Source organism: Taudactylus pleione, unplaced genomic scaffold (genome assembly GCF_031769625.1).
Source record: "Taudactylus pleione unplaced genomic scaffold, aTauple2 ptg000066l, whole genome shotgun sequence".
Taxonomy (NCBI): domain Eukaryota; kingdom Metazoa; phylum Chordata; class Amphibia; order Anura; family Myobatrachidae; genus Taudactylus; species Taudactylus pleione.
This window is the reverse complement of record NW_028284468.1, coordinates 7,363,841-7,381,129: the sequence shown is the minus strand read 5'-3', so window position 1 is coordinate 7,381,129 and position 17,289 is coordinate 7,363,841. Positions and strand designations below refer to the sequence as shown.

The window sequence follows — 17,289 nt, the reverse complement described above, 5'->3', positions numbered from 1 at the left end:
TAGAAAGCATACCTGCCAAATGTTATCCATTAAAAACTGGAATTAAATAAACCGTTCAATTTAGTCACACCCACTTTCTGACCAACCATAATCACATTCATAAACTCCACCCCTTTTCATGGTTAGCCAATAAGAACTGTTCTGCTAAAATCAGTGCAGTTGGGAGGTATGAATAATACTTTTACGCAAACATGATAACGTCTCTTTATTGAGTAATTACTGCGTAATATATATCTAGCCATCCTCTTAAGTAAAAACCGATCAACGATTCTTCTGCTGTAAAATTAATTTATAAACAATACACTGTTTCTAGCCTTGATGTCACTTTCCTAAGAATAAATATAATTCTCTCTCCCATTTATGTGCATTAAAAATGACACTAAACACATTGGAGATTATATCATATGTAGACGTGAATTAGCCTCAGTATCACTAGTATTCACTATTGGCAAGTTACATAATTTGCTTCCTGTGGTTATCGTTTTTGCTGTATAATGATGAGATAAGCAGCCTGACAAAAATAACATTTGCTATGTAAGATAAAAGTCTTCAGAAGCTAAAACAATTCCTCAAACTCGTGAAAAGTGCTTACTCAGAGGAGGAAATTGGTAATCTGCGGGGAATACAAACCCATTATTTCCACACAGAGCTAACAAATATGGCAAGTGTGGGAAATATTTTTGTTGAATAGCATCATCATAATACCTCATACCTCAGTGATGTGACTAATTCCATTGCATTGATAAATATATTGCCTAAGCCCACAAAATGGCTGCTGCCATAGTCAGTATGTGATCCATACTGTTAAAAACCTGTGACTATTGGCGATGGTAATAGCAGGGTAATACACAAGCAGATCCCTCACAGTCACAAAACAGCCCAGTGCTTAACCAGTGGAGTGGTTTATTTAGCAGCAATGTGGATGTGCAGCCATAGTCACAGTTATGCACATACTGTAACAGACTGTCGGTGACTTATGTAGATACAGTGCATCTGGAAAGTATTCACAACGCTTCACATTTTCCACATTTTGTTATGTTACAGCCTTATTCCAACATGGAATAAATTCATTTTTGTCCTCAAAATTCTACACACAATACCCCATAATGACAACGTGTAAAAAGTTTTTTTACGATTTTTGCAAATTGAAAAAATAAAAAAAACCCTCTAAGAAATCACATGTACATAAGTATTCACAGCCTTTGCTCAATACTTTGTTGATGCACCTTTGACAGCAATTACAGCCTCAAGTCTTTTTGAATGTGATGCCACAAGCTTGGCACACCTATCTTTGGGCAGTTTCGCCCATTCCTCTTTGCAGCACCTCTCAAGCTCCATCAGGTTGGATGGGAAGCGTTCGTGCACAGCCATTTTCAGATCTCTCCAGAGATGTTCAACTTAATTCAAGTCTGGGCTCTGGATGGGCCACTCAAGGACATTCACAGAGTTGTCCTGAAGCCACTCCTTTGATATCTTGACTGTGTGCTTAGGGTCGTTGACCTGCTGAAAGATGAACCGTCGTCCCAGTCTGAGGTCAAGAGCGCACTGGAGCAGGTTTTCATCCAGGATGTCTCTGTACATTGCTGCATTCATCTTTCTCTCTATCCTGACTAGTCTCCCAGTTCCTGCCGCTGAAAAACATCCCCACAGCATGATGCTGCCACCACCATGCTTCACTGTAGGGATGGTATTGGCCTGGTGATGAGCGGTGCCTGGTTTCCTCCAAACATAATGCCTGCCATTCACGCCAAAGAGTACAATCTTTATCTCTCATGGTCTGAGAGTCCTTCAGGTGCATTTTGGCAAACTCCAGGCGGGCTGCCATGTGCTTTTTACTAAGGAGTGGCTTCCGTCTGGCCACTCTACCATACAGGCCTGATTGGTGGATTGCTGCATAGATGGTTGTCCTTCTGGAAGGTTCTCCTCTCTCCACAGAGGAATGCTGTAGCTCTGACAGAGTGACCATCGAGTTCTTGGTCACCTACCTGACTAGGGCCCTTCTCCCCTGATCACTCAGTTTAGAAGGCTGGCCGACTCTAGGAAAAGTCCTGGTGGCTCCGAACTTCTTCCATTTACGGATGATGGAGGCCACTGTGCTCATTTATGACCTTCAAAGCAGCAGATATTTTTCTGTACCCTTCCACAAATTTGTGCCTCGAGACAACTCTGTCTCGGAGGTCTACAGACAATTCCTTTTACTTCATGCTTGGTTTATGCTCTGACATGCACTGTCAAGTGTGGGACCTTATATAGACAGGTGTATGCCTTTCAAAATCATGTCCAATCAACTGAATTTACCACAGGTGCACTTCAATTAAGCTGTAGGAACATCTCAAGGATGATCAGTGGAAACAGGATGCACCTGAGCTCAATTTTGAGCTTCATGGCAAAGGCCGTGAATACTTGTAAATGTGATTTCTTAGTGTTTTTTTTTAATTAAGTTTGCAAAAATCTCAACAAAAACTTTTTACACGTTGTCATTATGGGGTATTGTGTGTAGAATTTTGAGAACAAAAATGAATTTATTCCATTTTGGAATAAGGCTGTAACATAACAAAATGTGGAAAATGTGAAGCTCTGTGAATACATTCCAGATGCACTGTAGCAGTGCAGGATGCAAGCGGTGACAGAGGTGGAGAGTACAGTATATACAGTATATCACAGGGTCTCACTGAGCTAAATGAAACACCTCATGCCCCACTGTGATGCTCCTTCACAGTGGCAAGATGGCGTTGCACATGTACAGAAGACCAGACGGCGGCCATCTTGGTTATGTACTGATGGCTACCTAAAGGATCATCATGGAAACCACACGCAATATGCTCTCCAGCTTACAGCACGTTATTAGACTAGGAATTTAAGGAAGGTTAAAAAAAAAAGGGAATCAAAATCTGTTCTGATTTATAGGTTTTACTGGGTAAATTTTGTTAACCCAACTCACAAAACCCAAGATATAAAAGAATCCATCTATGTACTGAATTTTTTTTTTTTGCTAAACATAGATATAAAAAACTTTTAGCTAAATTTCTAGTACACTAACTCAAATCGTACTTCTCCCAGATGTGGTGCAATTAATGGGGGATAATATGGACTTTGCTTGCAGGAGAAAAATAAGAGACAGTACCATAAGGTCCATTGATTTACACGTCATGTCACTGCAGCCAGTATCCCAGCAATAATCTTAAGCAGACTTAAGTAGGATTGATTGGAACTTTACCACAGCTGATCTTGGGCACATGAGTCTAGACTGCGTGGCCTCTGTAGAATACTAACCCTATAAATATCACTTTGCTAGGATAAAGATAGAGGGCCTGATTTACTATGGATCGCTATTGCGATCGCAGCTGCGATTACGCACACAGGCCCACTGCAAAAATATGCTAATGTTTGCAATCGCAATGCCGTCGCAGGCCAACATAAAGAAGCTCACTTCCCCTTTCTCACATCCGTTATACCTTGCAAGTCTGCGAAAAACATTGGTACCATTAACATCGGAGTCTCACGCACAATTGCACAAGGTCAGACCTTACTCAGAACTTGCTAACCTTCCTGTACGCAGTGAGAGCTCAAGCTGCATATGGCATCGCAGTGGCTAATTTATGCACGCCACTGTAACGGCATTCAAAAGCACTGGCACGCCTGCGTTTCGCCGACCACCCCCATCAACACCTCCAAACGCTCACTACCTGTCAATCATTTTGCGATGGGTCTGCGTGGTCTCTGCGATTGCAGTGCGCAATAATCGTCTGTCTGCGTACATAATCTCAATTACTATCTGTAATTAATCAGGCTCAGAGGCTCCCCCTCTGATTTAATATATATCTATAGTATAAGACTAGGAGGGCCTTTATCCTAACTTATCTTAACTCTTTGTATAGAAACCCTGACAATCCAATCCAACAAAAATATAAACTACATAAAAAATGAACTCCAAGCACAAAATGCCTCTATGTACCAATGATCTTCTGGCTTTCATGTTATTCCTATAATCTCTCTCCCCAATTTTGTCAATTTCCAATTTTACAATAACTCAAACTCAGTTGCTCTTCTGTTTTCCTTGATGCACAGGTCCAATGGCGCCAGCCGACTTTGAATTTATATCCAGACACACATCACGTATCACTTGCTACAGTAGTAATACAATGGCCTCCTCTATCAACTTAATTTCCCTCCATTACTAACAAACATAAAGCAGGATCTTAGATCAATGGGTTTTCATCTCTTTTTGGTAGATTGGCAACATAAATATATTGAAAAGTAAATGTCCTGCTGAGGATTGTCCACAAAGTAAAAATATTTCCAACTAACCAAACATTTTCAGAAAGCGATCAAAATCTCCTAACAATTTTAAAAAGGTATTTGACATTATGGCAACATAAACTGGGAGACAATTAGGGCTGCCGAGACATCAGGTGGGCCCTGGTGCTAAAGTGGGGGGTGGGGACAATTGTGGGGTCTTGGCCACACCCTATTCTGTATATTGCCCACTGCTACATATGTTAGCACCCCCAGAAAGGCCTGGTAATCTATACCCGTCCTCTTGATGTCCATGATTACAACTCCACTCAATACTGCATTACTACAGGACCCCCTGCTAGGCCAAACTCTGGGTAGAAGTTGAAGAGATAAATCATTAAAAATGTGAAAAGACAATCCCTGGGATACACAATGTTCCCTAATGCACCCACCCCACAATCTCTGCCACTGAATTTCGTATTCAAACCTTAAACATTGGCATATAGATGGTGAAGTCTGACCCTTCCGCAAACTTCAAAAAGAGCTCTGTCCTCCTGAGAGAGGGATCGACTGATATTTCTATATTAAAGCAAGCCTTGGCTTAGTTTCCTTCATAGCTTTTTAAGGGCCTGATTCAGAGCCGGACGCTATTTGCGGACGCTCGTTCAGAAAAAGGAGCTGGCTATTTAAATTGAGCGCTCACTCTTTGCGGTCTGTTGACGTCTCTATGTCTGAGCGAGCGTCCGAAACATGCGCTCGCTATTTTGTAAAGGCACCCCTTGGCCGCTCGCATCATACGTCATCTCCGCTATTTATTAGATTAATCGAGTACATCGAAAGGCGTATGAACTGCTCGCTATTCTTGTGGTAGCATTTTCCTACCGCAATCATGCAAGCAGTTCAGGCTAAAAGACAACCAAGTGACGTGGTCGATGACGCTGCTTTGTTAATTATGCACACCCTTAAAATGCCCGTTTTGACCTTTTGGCACGCCTGTGTTCGGATCTCCACTCCCCGTTTTCAAGCACCTTCCCCTGTTACCACTCGCAAACGCCTCAACCTGTCACTCAAATTAGCAGGCATTCGCTATTTTGCGAGCACACGATTTCTGACCGCACTGACTGGTTGGCGCATGCGCATTAAAACCCATACGCATGCGCAGATGTGCGAACATCGCTCGGAGCGAACGAGCGGCTCTGAATCAGGCCCTAAGCTCCTACTATCGTACTTCAGAACCCACAGCATGTCATTTATTCTACTTAATTCACATCCTACACTGCCACTTTATTGGGGCAGCAAGTGGCCACTACTTCTACTCACAGGTCTCAAAATATTAATGATTACTAAAACATCCAAACAGTGCAGCAAATGCCTTCATTTTCCCATCATGACAAGTCACCTGTCTGTCATACAACCTCTTTTTTTTCCCTAAAAGCCCAGAATCAGTGCTCTTGTGCACCATATAAAAAAAGAGTGCAGTCAGAAATCCATGTCCTCCTCATGGCCCTCCAGAGGCAAAAGATTTCTTAGGGGCAAAGGTCTTCAGACACTCCTTTGACGCAAGGCTTGGCTGGACTCCGTCTGGAGGGATGACATTGGAGGTTAAGGGAGTGGCAATTCAGACCCGCTTGTAAGTGGGTCGATGGTCGGCCAGTGCGCACGCGTGGTGTGCGCGAGCCCCAGAGCGAGTGAGAACTTCACTTGCTCCAGGGCTCGCTACAAAACGTTTTGTAGGTGGGGAGTGGCTGGACAAACGGAGGCGTTCCCGAAGGAACGCCTGCCGTTTGTGGGCGGCCCTAATGACATAATTCGTGATGTCAGTAGTGAACTTCCTGCTCTATCCTTGTGGTAGGGTCTGTGCGGGAACACAGACCCTACCACAAGGGTCTCGTCGCAAGCCCGATGGTCGTGATAAACGTGACCATCGCCAGGCCGCTCACAAAAGCTGTGGGTGGTCACGCACAGCTATGCAAGCGGCCTGGAGGTGGATTTTTTTTTTTTTTAAATACGCCCTGATTCAGAGCGAGCGCTCGCAAATAGCAAGCGCCTCTGAATCAGGCTCTTAAACAATGAGATACAGTGCACTATGCATTACTCATGAGGCTCCCATAAATCCCAGTGACCTTCTGTGTAAGTGCTCCACCAGGGGCTCAATATCCTATACTTTATCTGCTGCCTAGGGCCCTGGCTGGAGGATCAAGTGACCTGTCACACACTCCATAATCGAGTGGTTTAGAAAAATAGACTTTTATGTGAAACAATTAACCTTCCAAGCTTAGCTTTAGATCCAGCATGGTACTTCCAAAGAATACACCAAATGTCTAATGAAGACTCTACATATGACTTGCCAAAGTATTCCTGCTGTAAAGTATTATATACTACTGTATATACAGTAAGTATTAATAGGATTTGAAAAAAATAAGCAGAAAATATGGGGCTTGGAACAAGATTGTATCATAGAACTTTTTACCTCTGCAAATAAACCTGTTCTACTGCAAAATTATAATTATGCAAAATCTCAATCTCATCACAAATGAACATGAATTTATGGATTAGTAGCTGTGAGATCTGTAGATGTGACATAGCCAGGTAAGCTCAGGCAACGCTCTCAGCAATACAAACCCTTTTCTGCTCACAGTGTCCGCAGACCACCCCAAGACAGGCATTCAAGAACTGGGAAAGACACAGCACAATCTGCAACATGTTGATTAGGGACAGGAACAGAAAGAAAGCTGAGTTCCAGGTCACGATTTGTGGAGGCTCAATGCAAATGGAGGACATGTCTGATGTAGCCATGCTGCAAGGCAAAGAAAATATAATGAAGTTATTTGGTTACTGCACAAGTATATACACAAGTACATAAATATTCATCTGTGCATTACATTTATTTCATAATAATGCTTCCGTCACATCTGCCATTATAGTACAAGAACACAAGCTTTTAGGCGTTAGTCAGAGGCACACGCAATTCAAACGTTAGGCCGATGTCCCCGTAGCTGAGAGACTATTTGTCACAGTGCATGCACATAAAGGTCAGATACCCCTATGACACACGTGTTACACAGAGTGTATGCAGGAAGATGCTGTTGTTGTGATCAAGACAGACGGTATGACAAATGGGACTGCATTCCAGAGCTGCAGCCCTAGAGGCCATGTTCCTGCCATAGGACACACAATAACACACAACAACAGAAGAAAACATTTGGACAGGAATTTCTGACCCAAAGAGTTTATAACCTAAACAGAAACAATAATTATTTACAGGTCGTAATGGTTATAGAGTAATGATTATAAAGTAATGTTATAGAGTAATGATTATAAAGTAATGTTATAGAGTAATGATTATAGAGTATATCTAAAAAAAAACATTGATGCAAGTATGTTCTTGTTTGCAATAATCTACTGATTACTAGGTATATAAATCTAAATTCCATCATTGCTGCAGAATGTCCCATTCTAAACTATCTGCACAGTATATTGATAACTAGACCAAGTTCCTCTTAGCTTTGTGGTATTCCTTGTTTGTTTGTGTTAGGAATTTTATTTTATTATTATTAGCCATATTAGTGGGAGGGTACTGGGGGTTGATTGTAATCATTGCATACACATGACAGCATTCACTATTTAGTTTCATTGGAAGGCTGCAGGCCGTGGCTGCTGGTGCATAATATTAATAAGTGCATAATTTTACAAGTGCACTATAACAAAATTTTGGCATTATACCGGCGTTAAACCGAAGTCAAACAGAAGGAGTCCACTCTAACCTCAACCCATCCAAAAACCAGAACATTTCGACAAAGTACTGTATGTAAATTCACAATCTCTTCTCTACAAGCAACTGCCATCTGCTTACCTGGACATTAATCACTGGACTCTGTCTGCTCACTGTAAGAGTTTAACACTTTACTTGCTAATATTTGTGCTGGCTCTCTGATTTCACAAATATTTCAAAGCATAATGTACTGTATCTGTGCCAATTTCAGTTTATCTCTAAAGCTGCATACACACACAACGATTTTGTTACCAACGATTTTATGAACGGTTTTCTACTTCAGGGTCCATAGGGTATCCACAGGATACCTTGGGTATAGGTGTGACGTCAGTCGCTGGGCACCATAGAGTTAAGCTTTTCAGCCTCCCAGGATGCACTAGGGTCCCCCTCCTATACCCCGCCCCCGAACCAAGGCACCTCAGTTTAGTTTGGTGCCCGGCCGGCGTCGGGTGCACCTGTCGGAGTGGGGGGCTAGAAGAGCCCCTGAAGCTTTCTTCAGTGCAGCTGTGGCTGCACATCTGGATGTACAGCATGGACAGTCAGTCCTGACGTCCATGCTGTCTTCCCTACACCCCCGCCGGTACCAGAACGCCGGTACCGATCCGGGGATGCTGGTGAGCATCTGGGGTCACAGCTAGCGGTGACCCCAGATGTTCCGGACCATGGCCGGATCCAAGGGGGACAAAGGTAAGCAGCGGGGTCCCGCGGTGGGTCCCCGCTGGTCACATGGTCCTAAGTCCCCAGGCAGGGGGCTCCCTGGGGACAGGCTGCAGCATGGAGCCAGGCGACCAACCTGCGCTTTCCACTACCCCCTGGGACAGCGGACCGCAGCAGAGCGGTAGCGCTGCGGCGTCCCAGGGGTGAAATGCATGCCAGGGGAGCGCGCCTTCCCTGTCTCACAGCCAGCGCCTCCCCCGCTGCACACAGCCCTCTCTGCATGCTGCCGACTGGTCCTGTGGCAGCGCTCCTCCCCCAGGCCAGCCTCCTCTCTGCTCCTCGGCGGCCATCTTCTCCAGAACGCATGGTGAACGCTGCTGGAAGCGCTGGACGGAAGCATCGTGGTCTGGGTCCCCCCGCATACCTCTCCTCCGCTGTGGCTCAGGTCTGTGTATGCAGCGCTGTGTCCTACCAGGCCCTGTGTCTGTGTAGTTGAGTGATCAGCGCTGTTAGTGCAGGAATTGTTATTTCTCTGCATTGTATGTGACTGTGCTAGCGCTGCCTGTAACTTTTCTTCTACTAAACTGTCAGCTTTATTACTGTCCCTGTTCTTCTGCTAAAGCCCTTGCGGTGCGGTGCTGCAGGGTGGTCTCTCGCCTATTTAATACTTAATTGGTGAGAGAGGTCACATACGTGGTGCCATCATGTCTGAAAGTGATTTTCCCCTCCGGCTACAGTGTACCACGTGCAAAGTACCGTTAGCGGAGGGGGAGGGTAGCGCGGAGGGCCTTTGCCGGCAGTGTTTGTCCATGGCGCGGCCTATTACGGTTACAGCACCGGTACAGGAGCCGCCCTGGGCTTGTTTCACTCAGGCGTTAACAGCTTTAGTGGGCCAGTTAGCTCCGCAGCCCGCGTTTACTCCGATGGGTTTGTCCCAGCAGCCTGTGGTGTCGTCACCCATGCAGGGGTTCCCACGACAATTGGTGGTACCCCACAGTCTCCCTATTTCCCCGCTCCCGGGTTCTCAGGAGCCAGCGTGGGTTAACTCCCTGACGAGTTCTGTACAGCACTTGTCGGATGTGTTGCAAGGGGAGTCTGTGATGCGGCCTCATAAAAGGCCGGTGGCATCTCTGTCCGCTCCTTATGAGGATGACGAAGGGACGTCTGATGATGGGGAGATTCTAGATCCTTACGATCAGGAACCTCTCCATACTAAGGACGCTGATGCTAAGTCCAAAGTATATATTCCTGGACTTATTCGGGCGGTCCGCACAGCCTTGGTGATTGAGGACGAAGTTCCCCCAGCGGCTAAATCTAAGTATGCCTTTTTCAAAGATGTGAAGGGCGATGCCACAGTCTTTCCTCTTTCGGGTCAGTTGGTGGACCATTTAGAGGAGGCGTGGAAACAACCTGGCAAAAGATACCAGCCGCAGAGACGCCTGGCGGTGGCTTATCCGTTCGCGGATAATTATTTTGCTAAGTGGGAATCCCCTCCACAGGTGGATTCTCACGTGACCCGTCTTGTCCGTAGTGCCACATTGCCGATGCCATCCATGTCCTCCCTTAAGGATGCTACGGACCGCAAGGTAGAAATCTGCCTGAAGTCCGCTTATTCCCTTGCAGGGGGGGCAGCACGGCCGGCTATGGCCATTTGCTGGGTTGCCAGAGCGATGGAGCGCTGGGCGGATTCATTAGAGGCTTCTTTTGAATCCGACTGTCCGGCCGAACAGGCGGAGTTGATTGGCAATCTCCGTGATTCGGCCACCTACATCAACGAGGCGGCTCTAGACATTAGTACTCTGGTGTCTAGAATTTCTTCAGCAGCGGTAGCTGCTCGTCGCACCTTGTGGCTGCGATCCTGGAAGGCGGACGCAGATTCCAAGAAAGGTCTGGAAGCGTTGCCGTTTACCGGAGAAGTTCTCTTCGGTCCGGATCTGGATAAGATTGTGGCCACGCTGGCGGCAGCCAAATCTGCTTGTCTCCCGTCGGCCGCTGCTCCTTCTGGTTCGGGACCATCGTCCTTTCGGTCATCTAGGGCCCAGGGCAGGCCCAAACCACAGTCGTTTCCTCGACAGGCTGGCCCTAAGAAATCGGTCAAGCCCCGGAAGCAGGCATGGAGTACCAGACGTCCGGCCCCCAAGCCAGATGACAAGCCTGCGGCCTGACGGTCCGGGCCTCCCTTTGGGGGATCCCAGGGTGGGAGGCCGCCTGCTACAGTTCGCCCAGTGTTGGTCGACCACTACGACAGACACTTGGGTTCTGGAGGTGGTTTCCCACGGATACGCCCTCTCCTTCCGGCACAGACCCCCGGCTCGCTTCTTCACCACGGGTCTCCCATCAGACCGGAACAAGGCTACGGAGCTGCGGAAGGTATTGCACACTATGCTCCAGTCTGGAGTTATAGTGGCTGTTCCATTCTCCCAGAGGGGCCAGGGTTTCTATTCAAATCTATTTTTGGTACAGAAACCCAATGGGTCATATCGTCTGATTCTCAACCTCAAAGCACTCAACAAGTCTTTGCGGGTCCCGAAGTTTCGGATGGAGACCCTACGGTCCATCATTCTGGCGCTGGAACCTGGGGACTACTTGGTGTCATTGGACATACAGGACGCTTACCTGCATGTCCCTATTCTTTTGCGCCATCAACAGTTCCTCAGGTTTGCAATCCGCAGCGACCACTTCCAGTTTCGGGCGTTACCTTTTGGCCTGGCAACAGCACCACGTGTTTTCACCAAGGTGATGGCGGTCATGGCGGCTTCTCTGCGGCTGCAGGGAGTCCGCATGTTGCTGTATTTGGACGACCTGTTATTGGTGGCAGGATCTCCAGAGCTCCTGTTACGCCACTTGGACCTGACCATTGCACTGCTGCAACGGCACGGCTGGCTAATCAACTGGCAGAAGTCCACTCTAATCCCGTCTCGGAGGATTCTGCATCTTGGAGCCTTATTGGACTCGGGACAGCAAAGGATCTTCGTGACGGAGGACAAGATCTCTGCTTTACAGTCAAGGGTGCGCAGTTGCCTGCACAGCCGCCGGGTGTCCTTACACTCGGCGATGAGGTTACTGGGCTCCATGGTGTCGGTGTTCGACATGGTGGAATACGCCCAGTTTCACTCCAGACCTCTGCAGCACCTGATCCTGTCCAAGTGGAACGGGCTGCCTCAGTCTCTGAAGTCCCAGACGATTGTGCTCACCCAGGAGGTTCGCCTGTCCCTTGCGTGGTGGTTACAGACGACCCACCTCAACAAGGGACGTCCGTTCTGGGTTCCAAATTGGGTCCTGTTGACAACGGACGCCAGTCTTCGGGGCTGGGGAGCAGTTTCGGGTCCACACTTGTTCCAGGGCAGGTGGACGCCGACAGAAGCGGAGCTTCCAATAAATATCTTGGAACTCCGTGCGGTCTTCAATGCTCTCCAGCAGGCACAGCGGTTTCTCCAGGGTCGCCCGGTGCAGGTCCAGTCGGACAACGCTACCACCGTGGCCTACATAAACAGGCAAGGAGGAACTCGCAGTCGGGCGGCTCTCGTAGATGTCTCTCGGATCCTGGTTTGGGCGGAGCGCAATCTTCCGGCCATATCAGCAGTCTTCATCCCGGGAGTGCTAAATTGGGAGGCGGACTTTCTAAGTCGCCAGGACGTTCATCCGGGGGAATGGTCCCTGCACCCGGACGTTTTTCAACTACTGGTGGACAGGTGGGGTCTTCCAGAAATCTACCTCATGGCGTCCCGGCACAACAACAAGTTGCCGGTGTACGGGTCTCGCACAAGAGATGAAGGGGCGTCTCTGGTGGATGCTCTGTCCGTCCGGTGGACGTTCCGGTTCGCATACCTGTTCCCTCCGGTCTCCCTTCTTCCACGGGTAATCCGGAAATTCAAACAGGAAGGAGGGACGCTCCTGTTGATAGCTCCCGCGTGGCCCAGACGGCACTGGTTCTCAGACCTTCAGGGTCTGTCCGTGGACAGTCCTCTGCGGTTGCCGCTACGACCGGACCTTCTGTCTCAGGGTCCTTGCCTTCACCCGGACCTGACTCGGCTGTCTTTGACGGCGTGGCTGTTGAGACGGCCATGCTGAGGTCCCGGGGGTTTTCCAGCTCTGTGGTGCGTACCATGTTACGAGCTCGGAAACCGTCTTCCGCGAGGATATACCATCGCGTGTGGCATACGTTCTTCCAGTGGTGTCGACCGAGAGGTTATGCACCGCGGGAGTTTCGTCTGTCTCGGATTCTCGCCTTCCTGCAAGCGGGACTAGATCATGGGCTTCGCCTTGCTTCTTTGAAGGTACAGGTTTCGGCCCTATCTGTCTGGTTTCACCGTAGGATTGCTACAATCCCGGAGGTGCGCACCTTTATGCAGGGTGTTCTCCGCATTCAGCCGCCCTTTGTTCCACCTGTGGCGCCTTGGGATTTGGCTGTGGTCCTGAGGGCTCTCCAAGGACCGCCGTTTGAACCACTGGGCTCAGTGGATCTTAAATGGCTAACAGCTAAGACTGTTTTCCTTCTGGCCATTGCTTCGGCCAGACGTGTTTCTGAGTTAGGGGCTCTTTCTTGTAGACCCCCTTTCTTGTTTTTTTATGGGAACAGGGCAGTGCTCCGCACTCGGCCCGAGTTTCTTCCCAAAGTTGTTTCCCAGTTTCATGTTAACGAGGAAATAGTTGTTCCGGCCTTTAACTCACCGGGTCTTTCCGTGGGTGAGGCCTCTTTGGATGTTGTGCGGGCCTTAAGGACTTATGTTGACCGCACTTCTTCGTTTAGGAAGTCGGACGCTTTGTTTGTCCTCTATGGCTTCCGTAAAAAGGGTTGGCCTGCTTCAAAGCAAACTTTGGCAGCCTGGATCCGTATGGCTATTTCTGAAGCTTATCTTCATGAGTCCCTCCTTCTCTGAAGGCTCATTCCACTAGGTCTGTGGGTCCTTCGTGGGCAGCTCGACGTGGTGCCTTGGCAGTTCAGATCTGCAAGGCTGCTACGTGGTCCTCTGTCCATACCTTTGTGAGGTATTACAGGTTTGACACCTTCGCCTCTCAGGATGCTTCCTTCGGGCGGCGGATTCTCCTTTCTGCACAGGAGCGTCCCCACCCTTAAAGGATACTGCTTTGGGACATCCCCAAGGTATCCTGTGGATACCCTATGGACCCTGAAGTAGAAAATATGAGATATGGTAAGAACTTACCCTTGTTATCTCTATTTCTACGAAGTCCATAGGGTTCCACAGGACTCCCGCCCTGTCGCACCTGTGCTGCAGATGGGCTTTGCTCTGGTCACCGGTTTTCCGTCTCCCTCTGGTGAGAATGTGATTCTTGTATGTGTCCAGATCTTTTTTCTCTCTCTTCCTTCTCCTCCTCCGGCCTATGGCTTGATAACTAACTGAGGTGCCTTGGTTCGGGGGCGGGGTATAGGAGGGGGACCCTAGTGCATCCTGGGAGGCTGAAAAGCTTAACTCTATGGTGCCCAGCGACTGACGTCACACCTATACCCAAGGTATCCTGTGGAACCCTATGGACTTCGTAGAAATAGAGATAACATGGGTAAGTTCTTACCATATCTCATATTATCTGTCAGATTATCTGTCAGATTTTTTAAAGTGTAATGAACAAATTTTTTGAACTACAAATGAATTTTGCATATTAACTTAATGAAAATCGTTGAGTTGACAAGTCTGACTGAACACCAAACTACAAACTACAAACATGAACATGGATGAACGGTAATCGTTCATCGTTTGACTCAGAAAGTGAATGATTTTTTCAAACTATTATTGTTAAACGATATTGTTTAACGATAATCATTCAAAAAATCGTTGCGTGTGTATGCAGCTTTAGAAATACTTTCGTTCTATTTTAATTATTTGCCAAGCCTATCATGTATCTTCTAATTCAGTTTACTTTAATATTCCATTTCTTCCCCACTAAATCTCCATTTTTCCTTCACTCAATTATAACCTTTTATCATTACACAAATACACCTTCTTCCACTGTACTTTTACCTACTTCTCTGCAAATCTCCTGCACTTTCTCTCACAATCATACTTTATTTCTACATCTAGATTTTCTCCCCAAACACAACCCAGCCTCACCATGACCATGTTTTCATCCAATTCCTCCTCCACTCAGTGTCTACCTGATCCTCTGCTTTGCCCCCTTCTTCCATCTTTATCATTTTCTCCTTATCTCCTCCACCTCCTCCTTCCTTTATCTCCCCTCCTCTGTCTGCCTTCCTCCCTCTCCTCTCCCATTACTCCACATTTGTTCTCTTCTACCCAACCTGGCTCCTACTACCCCACCGCTAATCCTTCCTCCAAGCCTCCCACCTCCACCCACATCTCATTAACTCCCTCCCTGCCCACCACCTTCAGGTTCCCTTCCCAACACTGGTGCCCGCACAATCTCTCCACTACATTCATCTCGGTCACCCAATTAATCTTCACCTTCTCTTCACAGCAACCCTGATAATCTCATTCAAATCTCTCCCATAAACAATGTCCCTCTATCTTGTGCCCTCTGGAATGCCAGATCAGTCTGTAATAAACTGGTTCCCACCCATGACCTTTTCCTTTCCAAAAACTTGCATCCCCTAGCCATTACTGAAACCTGGATTTCACCCTCTGACACAACTTCCCCTGCAGCTCTTTCTTCTGGGGGCCTCACCTTCTCTCATACTCCTTGCCTGGGGGTCGCCATGGTGGTGGTGTGGGGGTCCTTCTATCCCCAGGTTACTCCTACCCTCTCAACCATCCCTTACATTCTCTACATGTGAGATTCATGCTATACGCCTCTTCCAACCAGTACACCTGCGAGTAGCTGTCATTTGCCGTCCCCCTGGCCCTCCCTTGACAACTTTGCTTTCTGGCTCCCTCACTTTCTCTCCTCAGACCTTCCCTCCATTATCCTAGGTGACTTCAATATTCCAATTGATATCCCCACAGAATCCTCTACCTCCAAACTACTTTCCCTTGCATCTTCATTTGGCCTCTCCCAATGGACCTCCTCACCCTCACATGTGAGTGGGCACTCACTTGATCTAGTCTTCACTCACCATTGTAATATTTCTGATTATTCCAATTCCCCATTCCCCCTCTCTGACCATCACCTTCTCTCTTTTAACCTATCTCCTGCCTCTCTTCTACCCCCAAAGGCTACCATCACTAAATGTAACATTGAGGCTATCAATGCCGTTTCTTTATCTTCCCTGCTTGACTCTCTTCTCTCCCCTATCTTCTCTCTCTCCTGCCCTGAACAAGCTGCTGCCCTATACAATATCTCCTTTACTTCTGCTCTGGACTCTGTTGCTCCGGCAATCACTACTCCCCCTCGCAGATCCACACTACAACCCTGGCATTCCAAATGCACCAGTTATCTGCAAAAGTGTTCAAGAACCGCCGAGTGACAGTGGAGAAGATCACGCTCTAAGGCAGATTTTCTCCACTTCAAATGTATGCTCTCATCCTACATTGCTGCCCTTTCCCTCTCTAAACAGTCCTATTTCAAGAACCTCATCTCCTTCCAGTCCTCAAATCCCCAGCGTCTCTTCACAACATTCAACTCCCTCCTCTGTCCACCCCCTCCTCGCCTCCCCTTCTCACTCACTGCCCTTGACTTTGCTACCTACTTTACATCTAAAATTGATTCCATACATCAGATCATCATATCCCACCAGTCCGCCTGCTCCACACCTCCTCCTGTCCCGGATCACCCATCTCCATCCATTTCACCGACTCTGACATCCTTCTCCCCTGTATCTGGAGAGAAAGTCATGGCTCTTATCTGGTCCTCCCCCCCTTTCACCTCCCCCTTATCCCTTCACGTCTCCTCCGCTACCTCTCTACTTGTGCCTGTTCCCATCATGCCCACCTCCTCAATCTCTCCCTCTCATCTGGCACTGCCCCTTCTGCATTCAAACATGCCCTTGTCTCCCCCATTCTTAAAAAACCTACCATTGATCCTAACACTCTCTCCAACTACCGTCCCATCTCTCTCCTCCCTTTTGCCTCCAAGCTCCTTGAGCATGTTGTCTACAACTGCCTTACCATCTTTCTTTCCTCCCACTCCCTCCTTGATACTTTTCAGTCTGGCTTCCATTCTCTCCACTCCACTGAAACTGCCCTCACAAAAGTCAGCAATTACCTCCTTGATGCCAAATCCAAGGGCCACTACTCTCTGCTTATTTTCCTTGACTTCTTTGCTGCCTTCGACACTGTTGACCACCCTCTCCTGCTGCAAATCCTTCACGCCCTTGTTCTAGGTGACACTGCTCTCTCCTGGCTGTCCTCCTACCTCTCAGACCAGTCCTTCTATGTTTCTTCTCATTACTCCTCTTCCCCAGCACAGCCTCTTACAGTAGGTGTTCCCCAAGGTTCCGTTCTTGGATCTCTACTATTCTCCCTCTATAGGTCCTCTCTAGGTGAACTCATCAGCTCTTTTGACCTCCATTATCATCTCTATGCTGATGATACTCAGATCTACCTTTCCTCCCCTGACCTTTCCCCCTCTCTCCTCACTCATATCTCCAACTGTCTCTCTGCTATTTCTTCCTGGATATTCCAGCGATTTCTTAAACTTAATATGTCTAAGACTGAGCTGATCATTTTCCCACCCTCCAACATAACCTCACTTCCCACTATTTCTTTAACAAT

The 17,289-nt window shown here is 47.6% G+C and overlaps 1 protein-coding gene across 1 annotated transcript in view; it reads right to left on the bottom strand.

Annotated features, from left to right (window-relative positions):
- TM4SF19 (transmembrane 4 L six family member 19) overlaps window positions 1-17,289 on the bottom strand; it is a 39,925-nt gene that overhangs the window by 6,765 nt on the left and 15,871 nt on the right. The window contains exon 4 of the mRNA XM_088466842.1: window positions 6,859-7,033. Within this exon, the coding sequence (XP_088322968.1) occupies window positions 6,859-7,033 (175 nt within the window). The remainder of the gene's footprint in view (window positions 1-6,858; window positions 7,034-17,289) is intronic.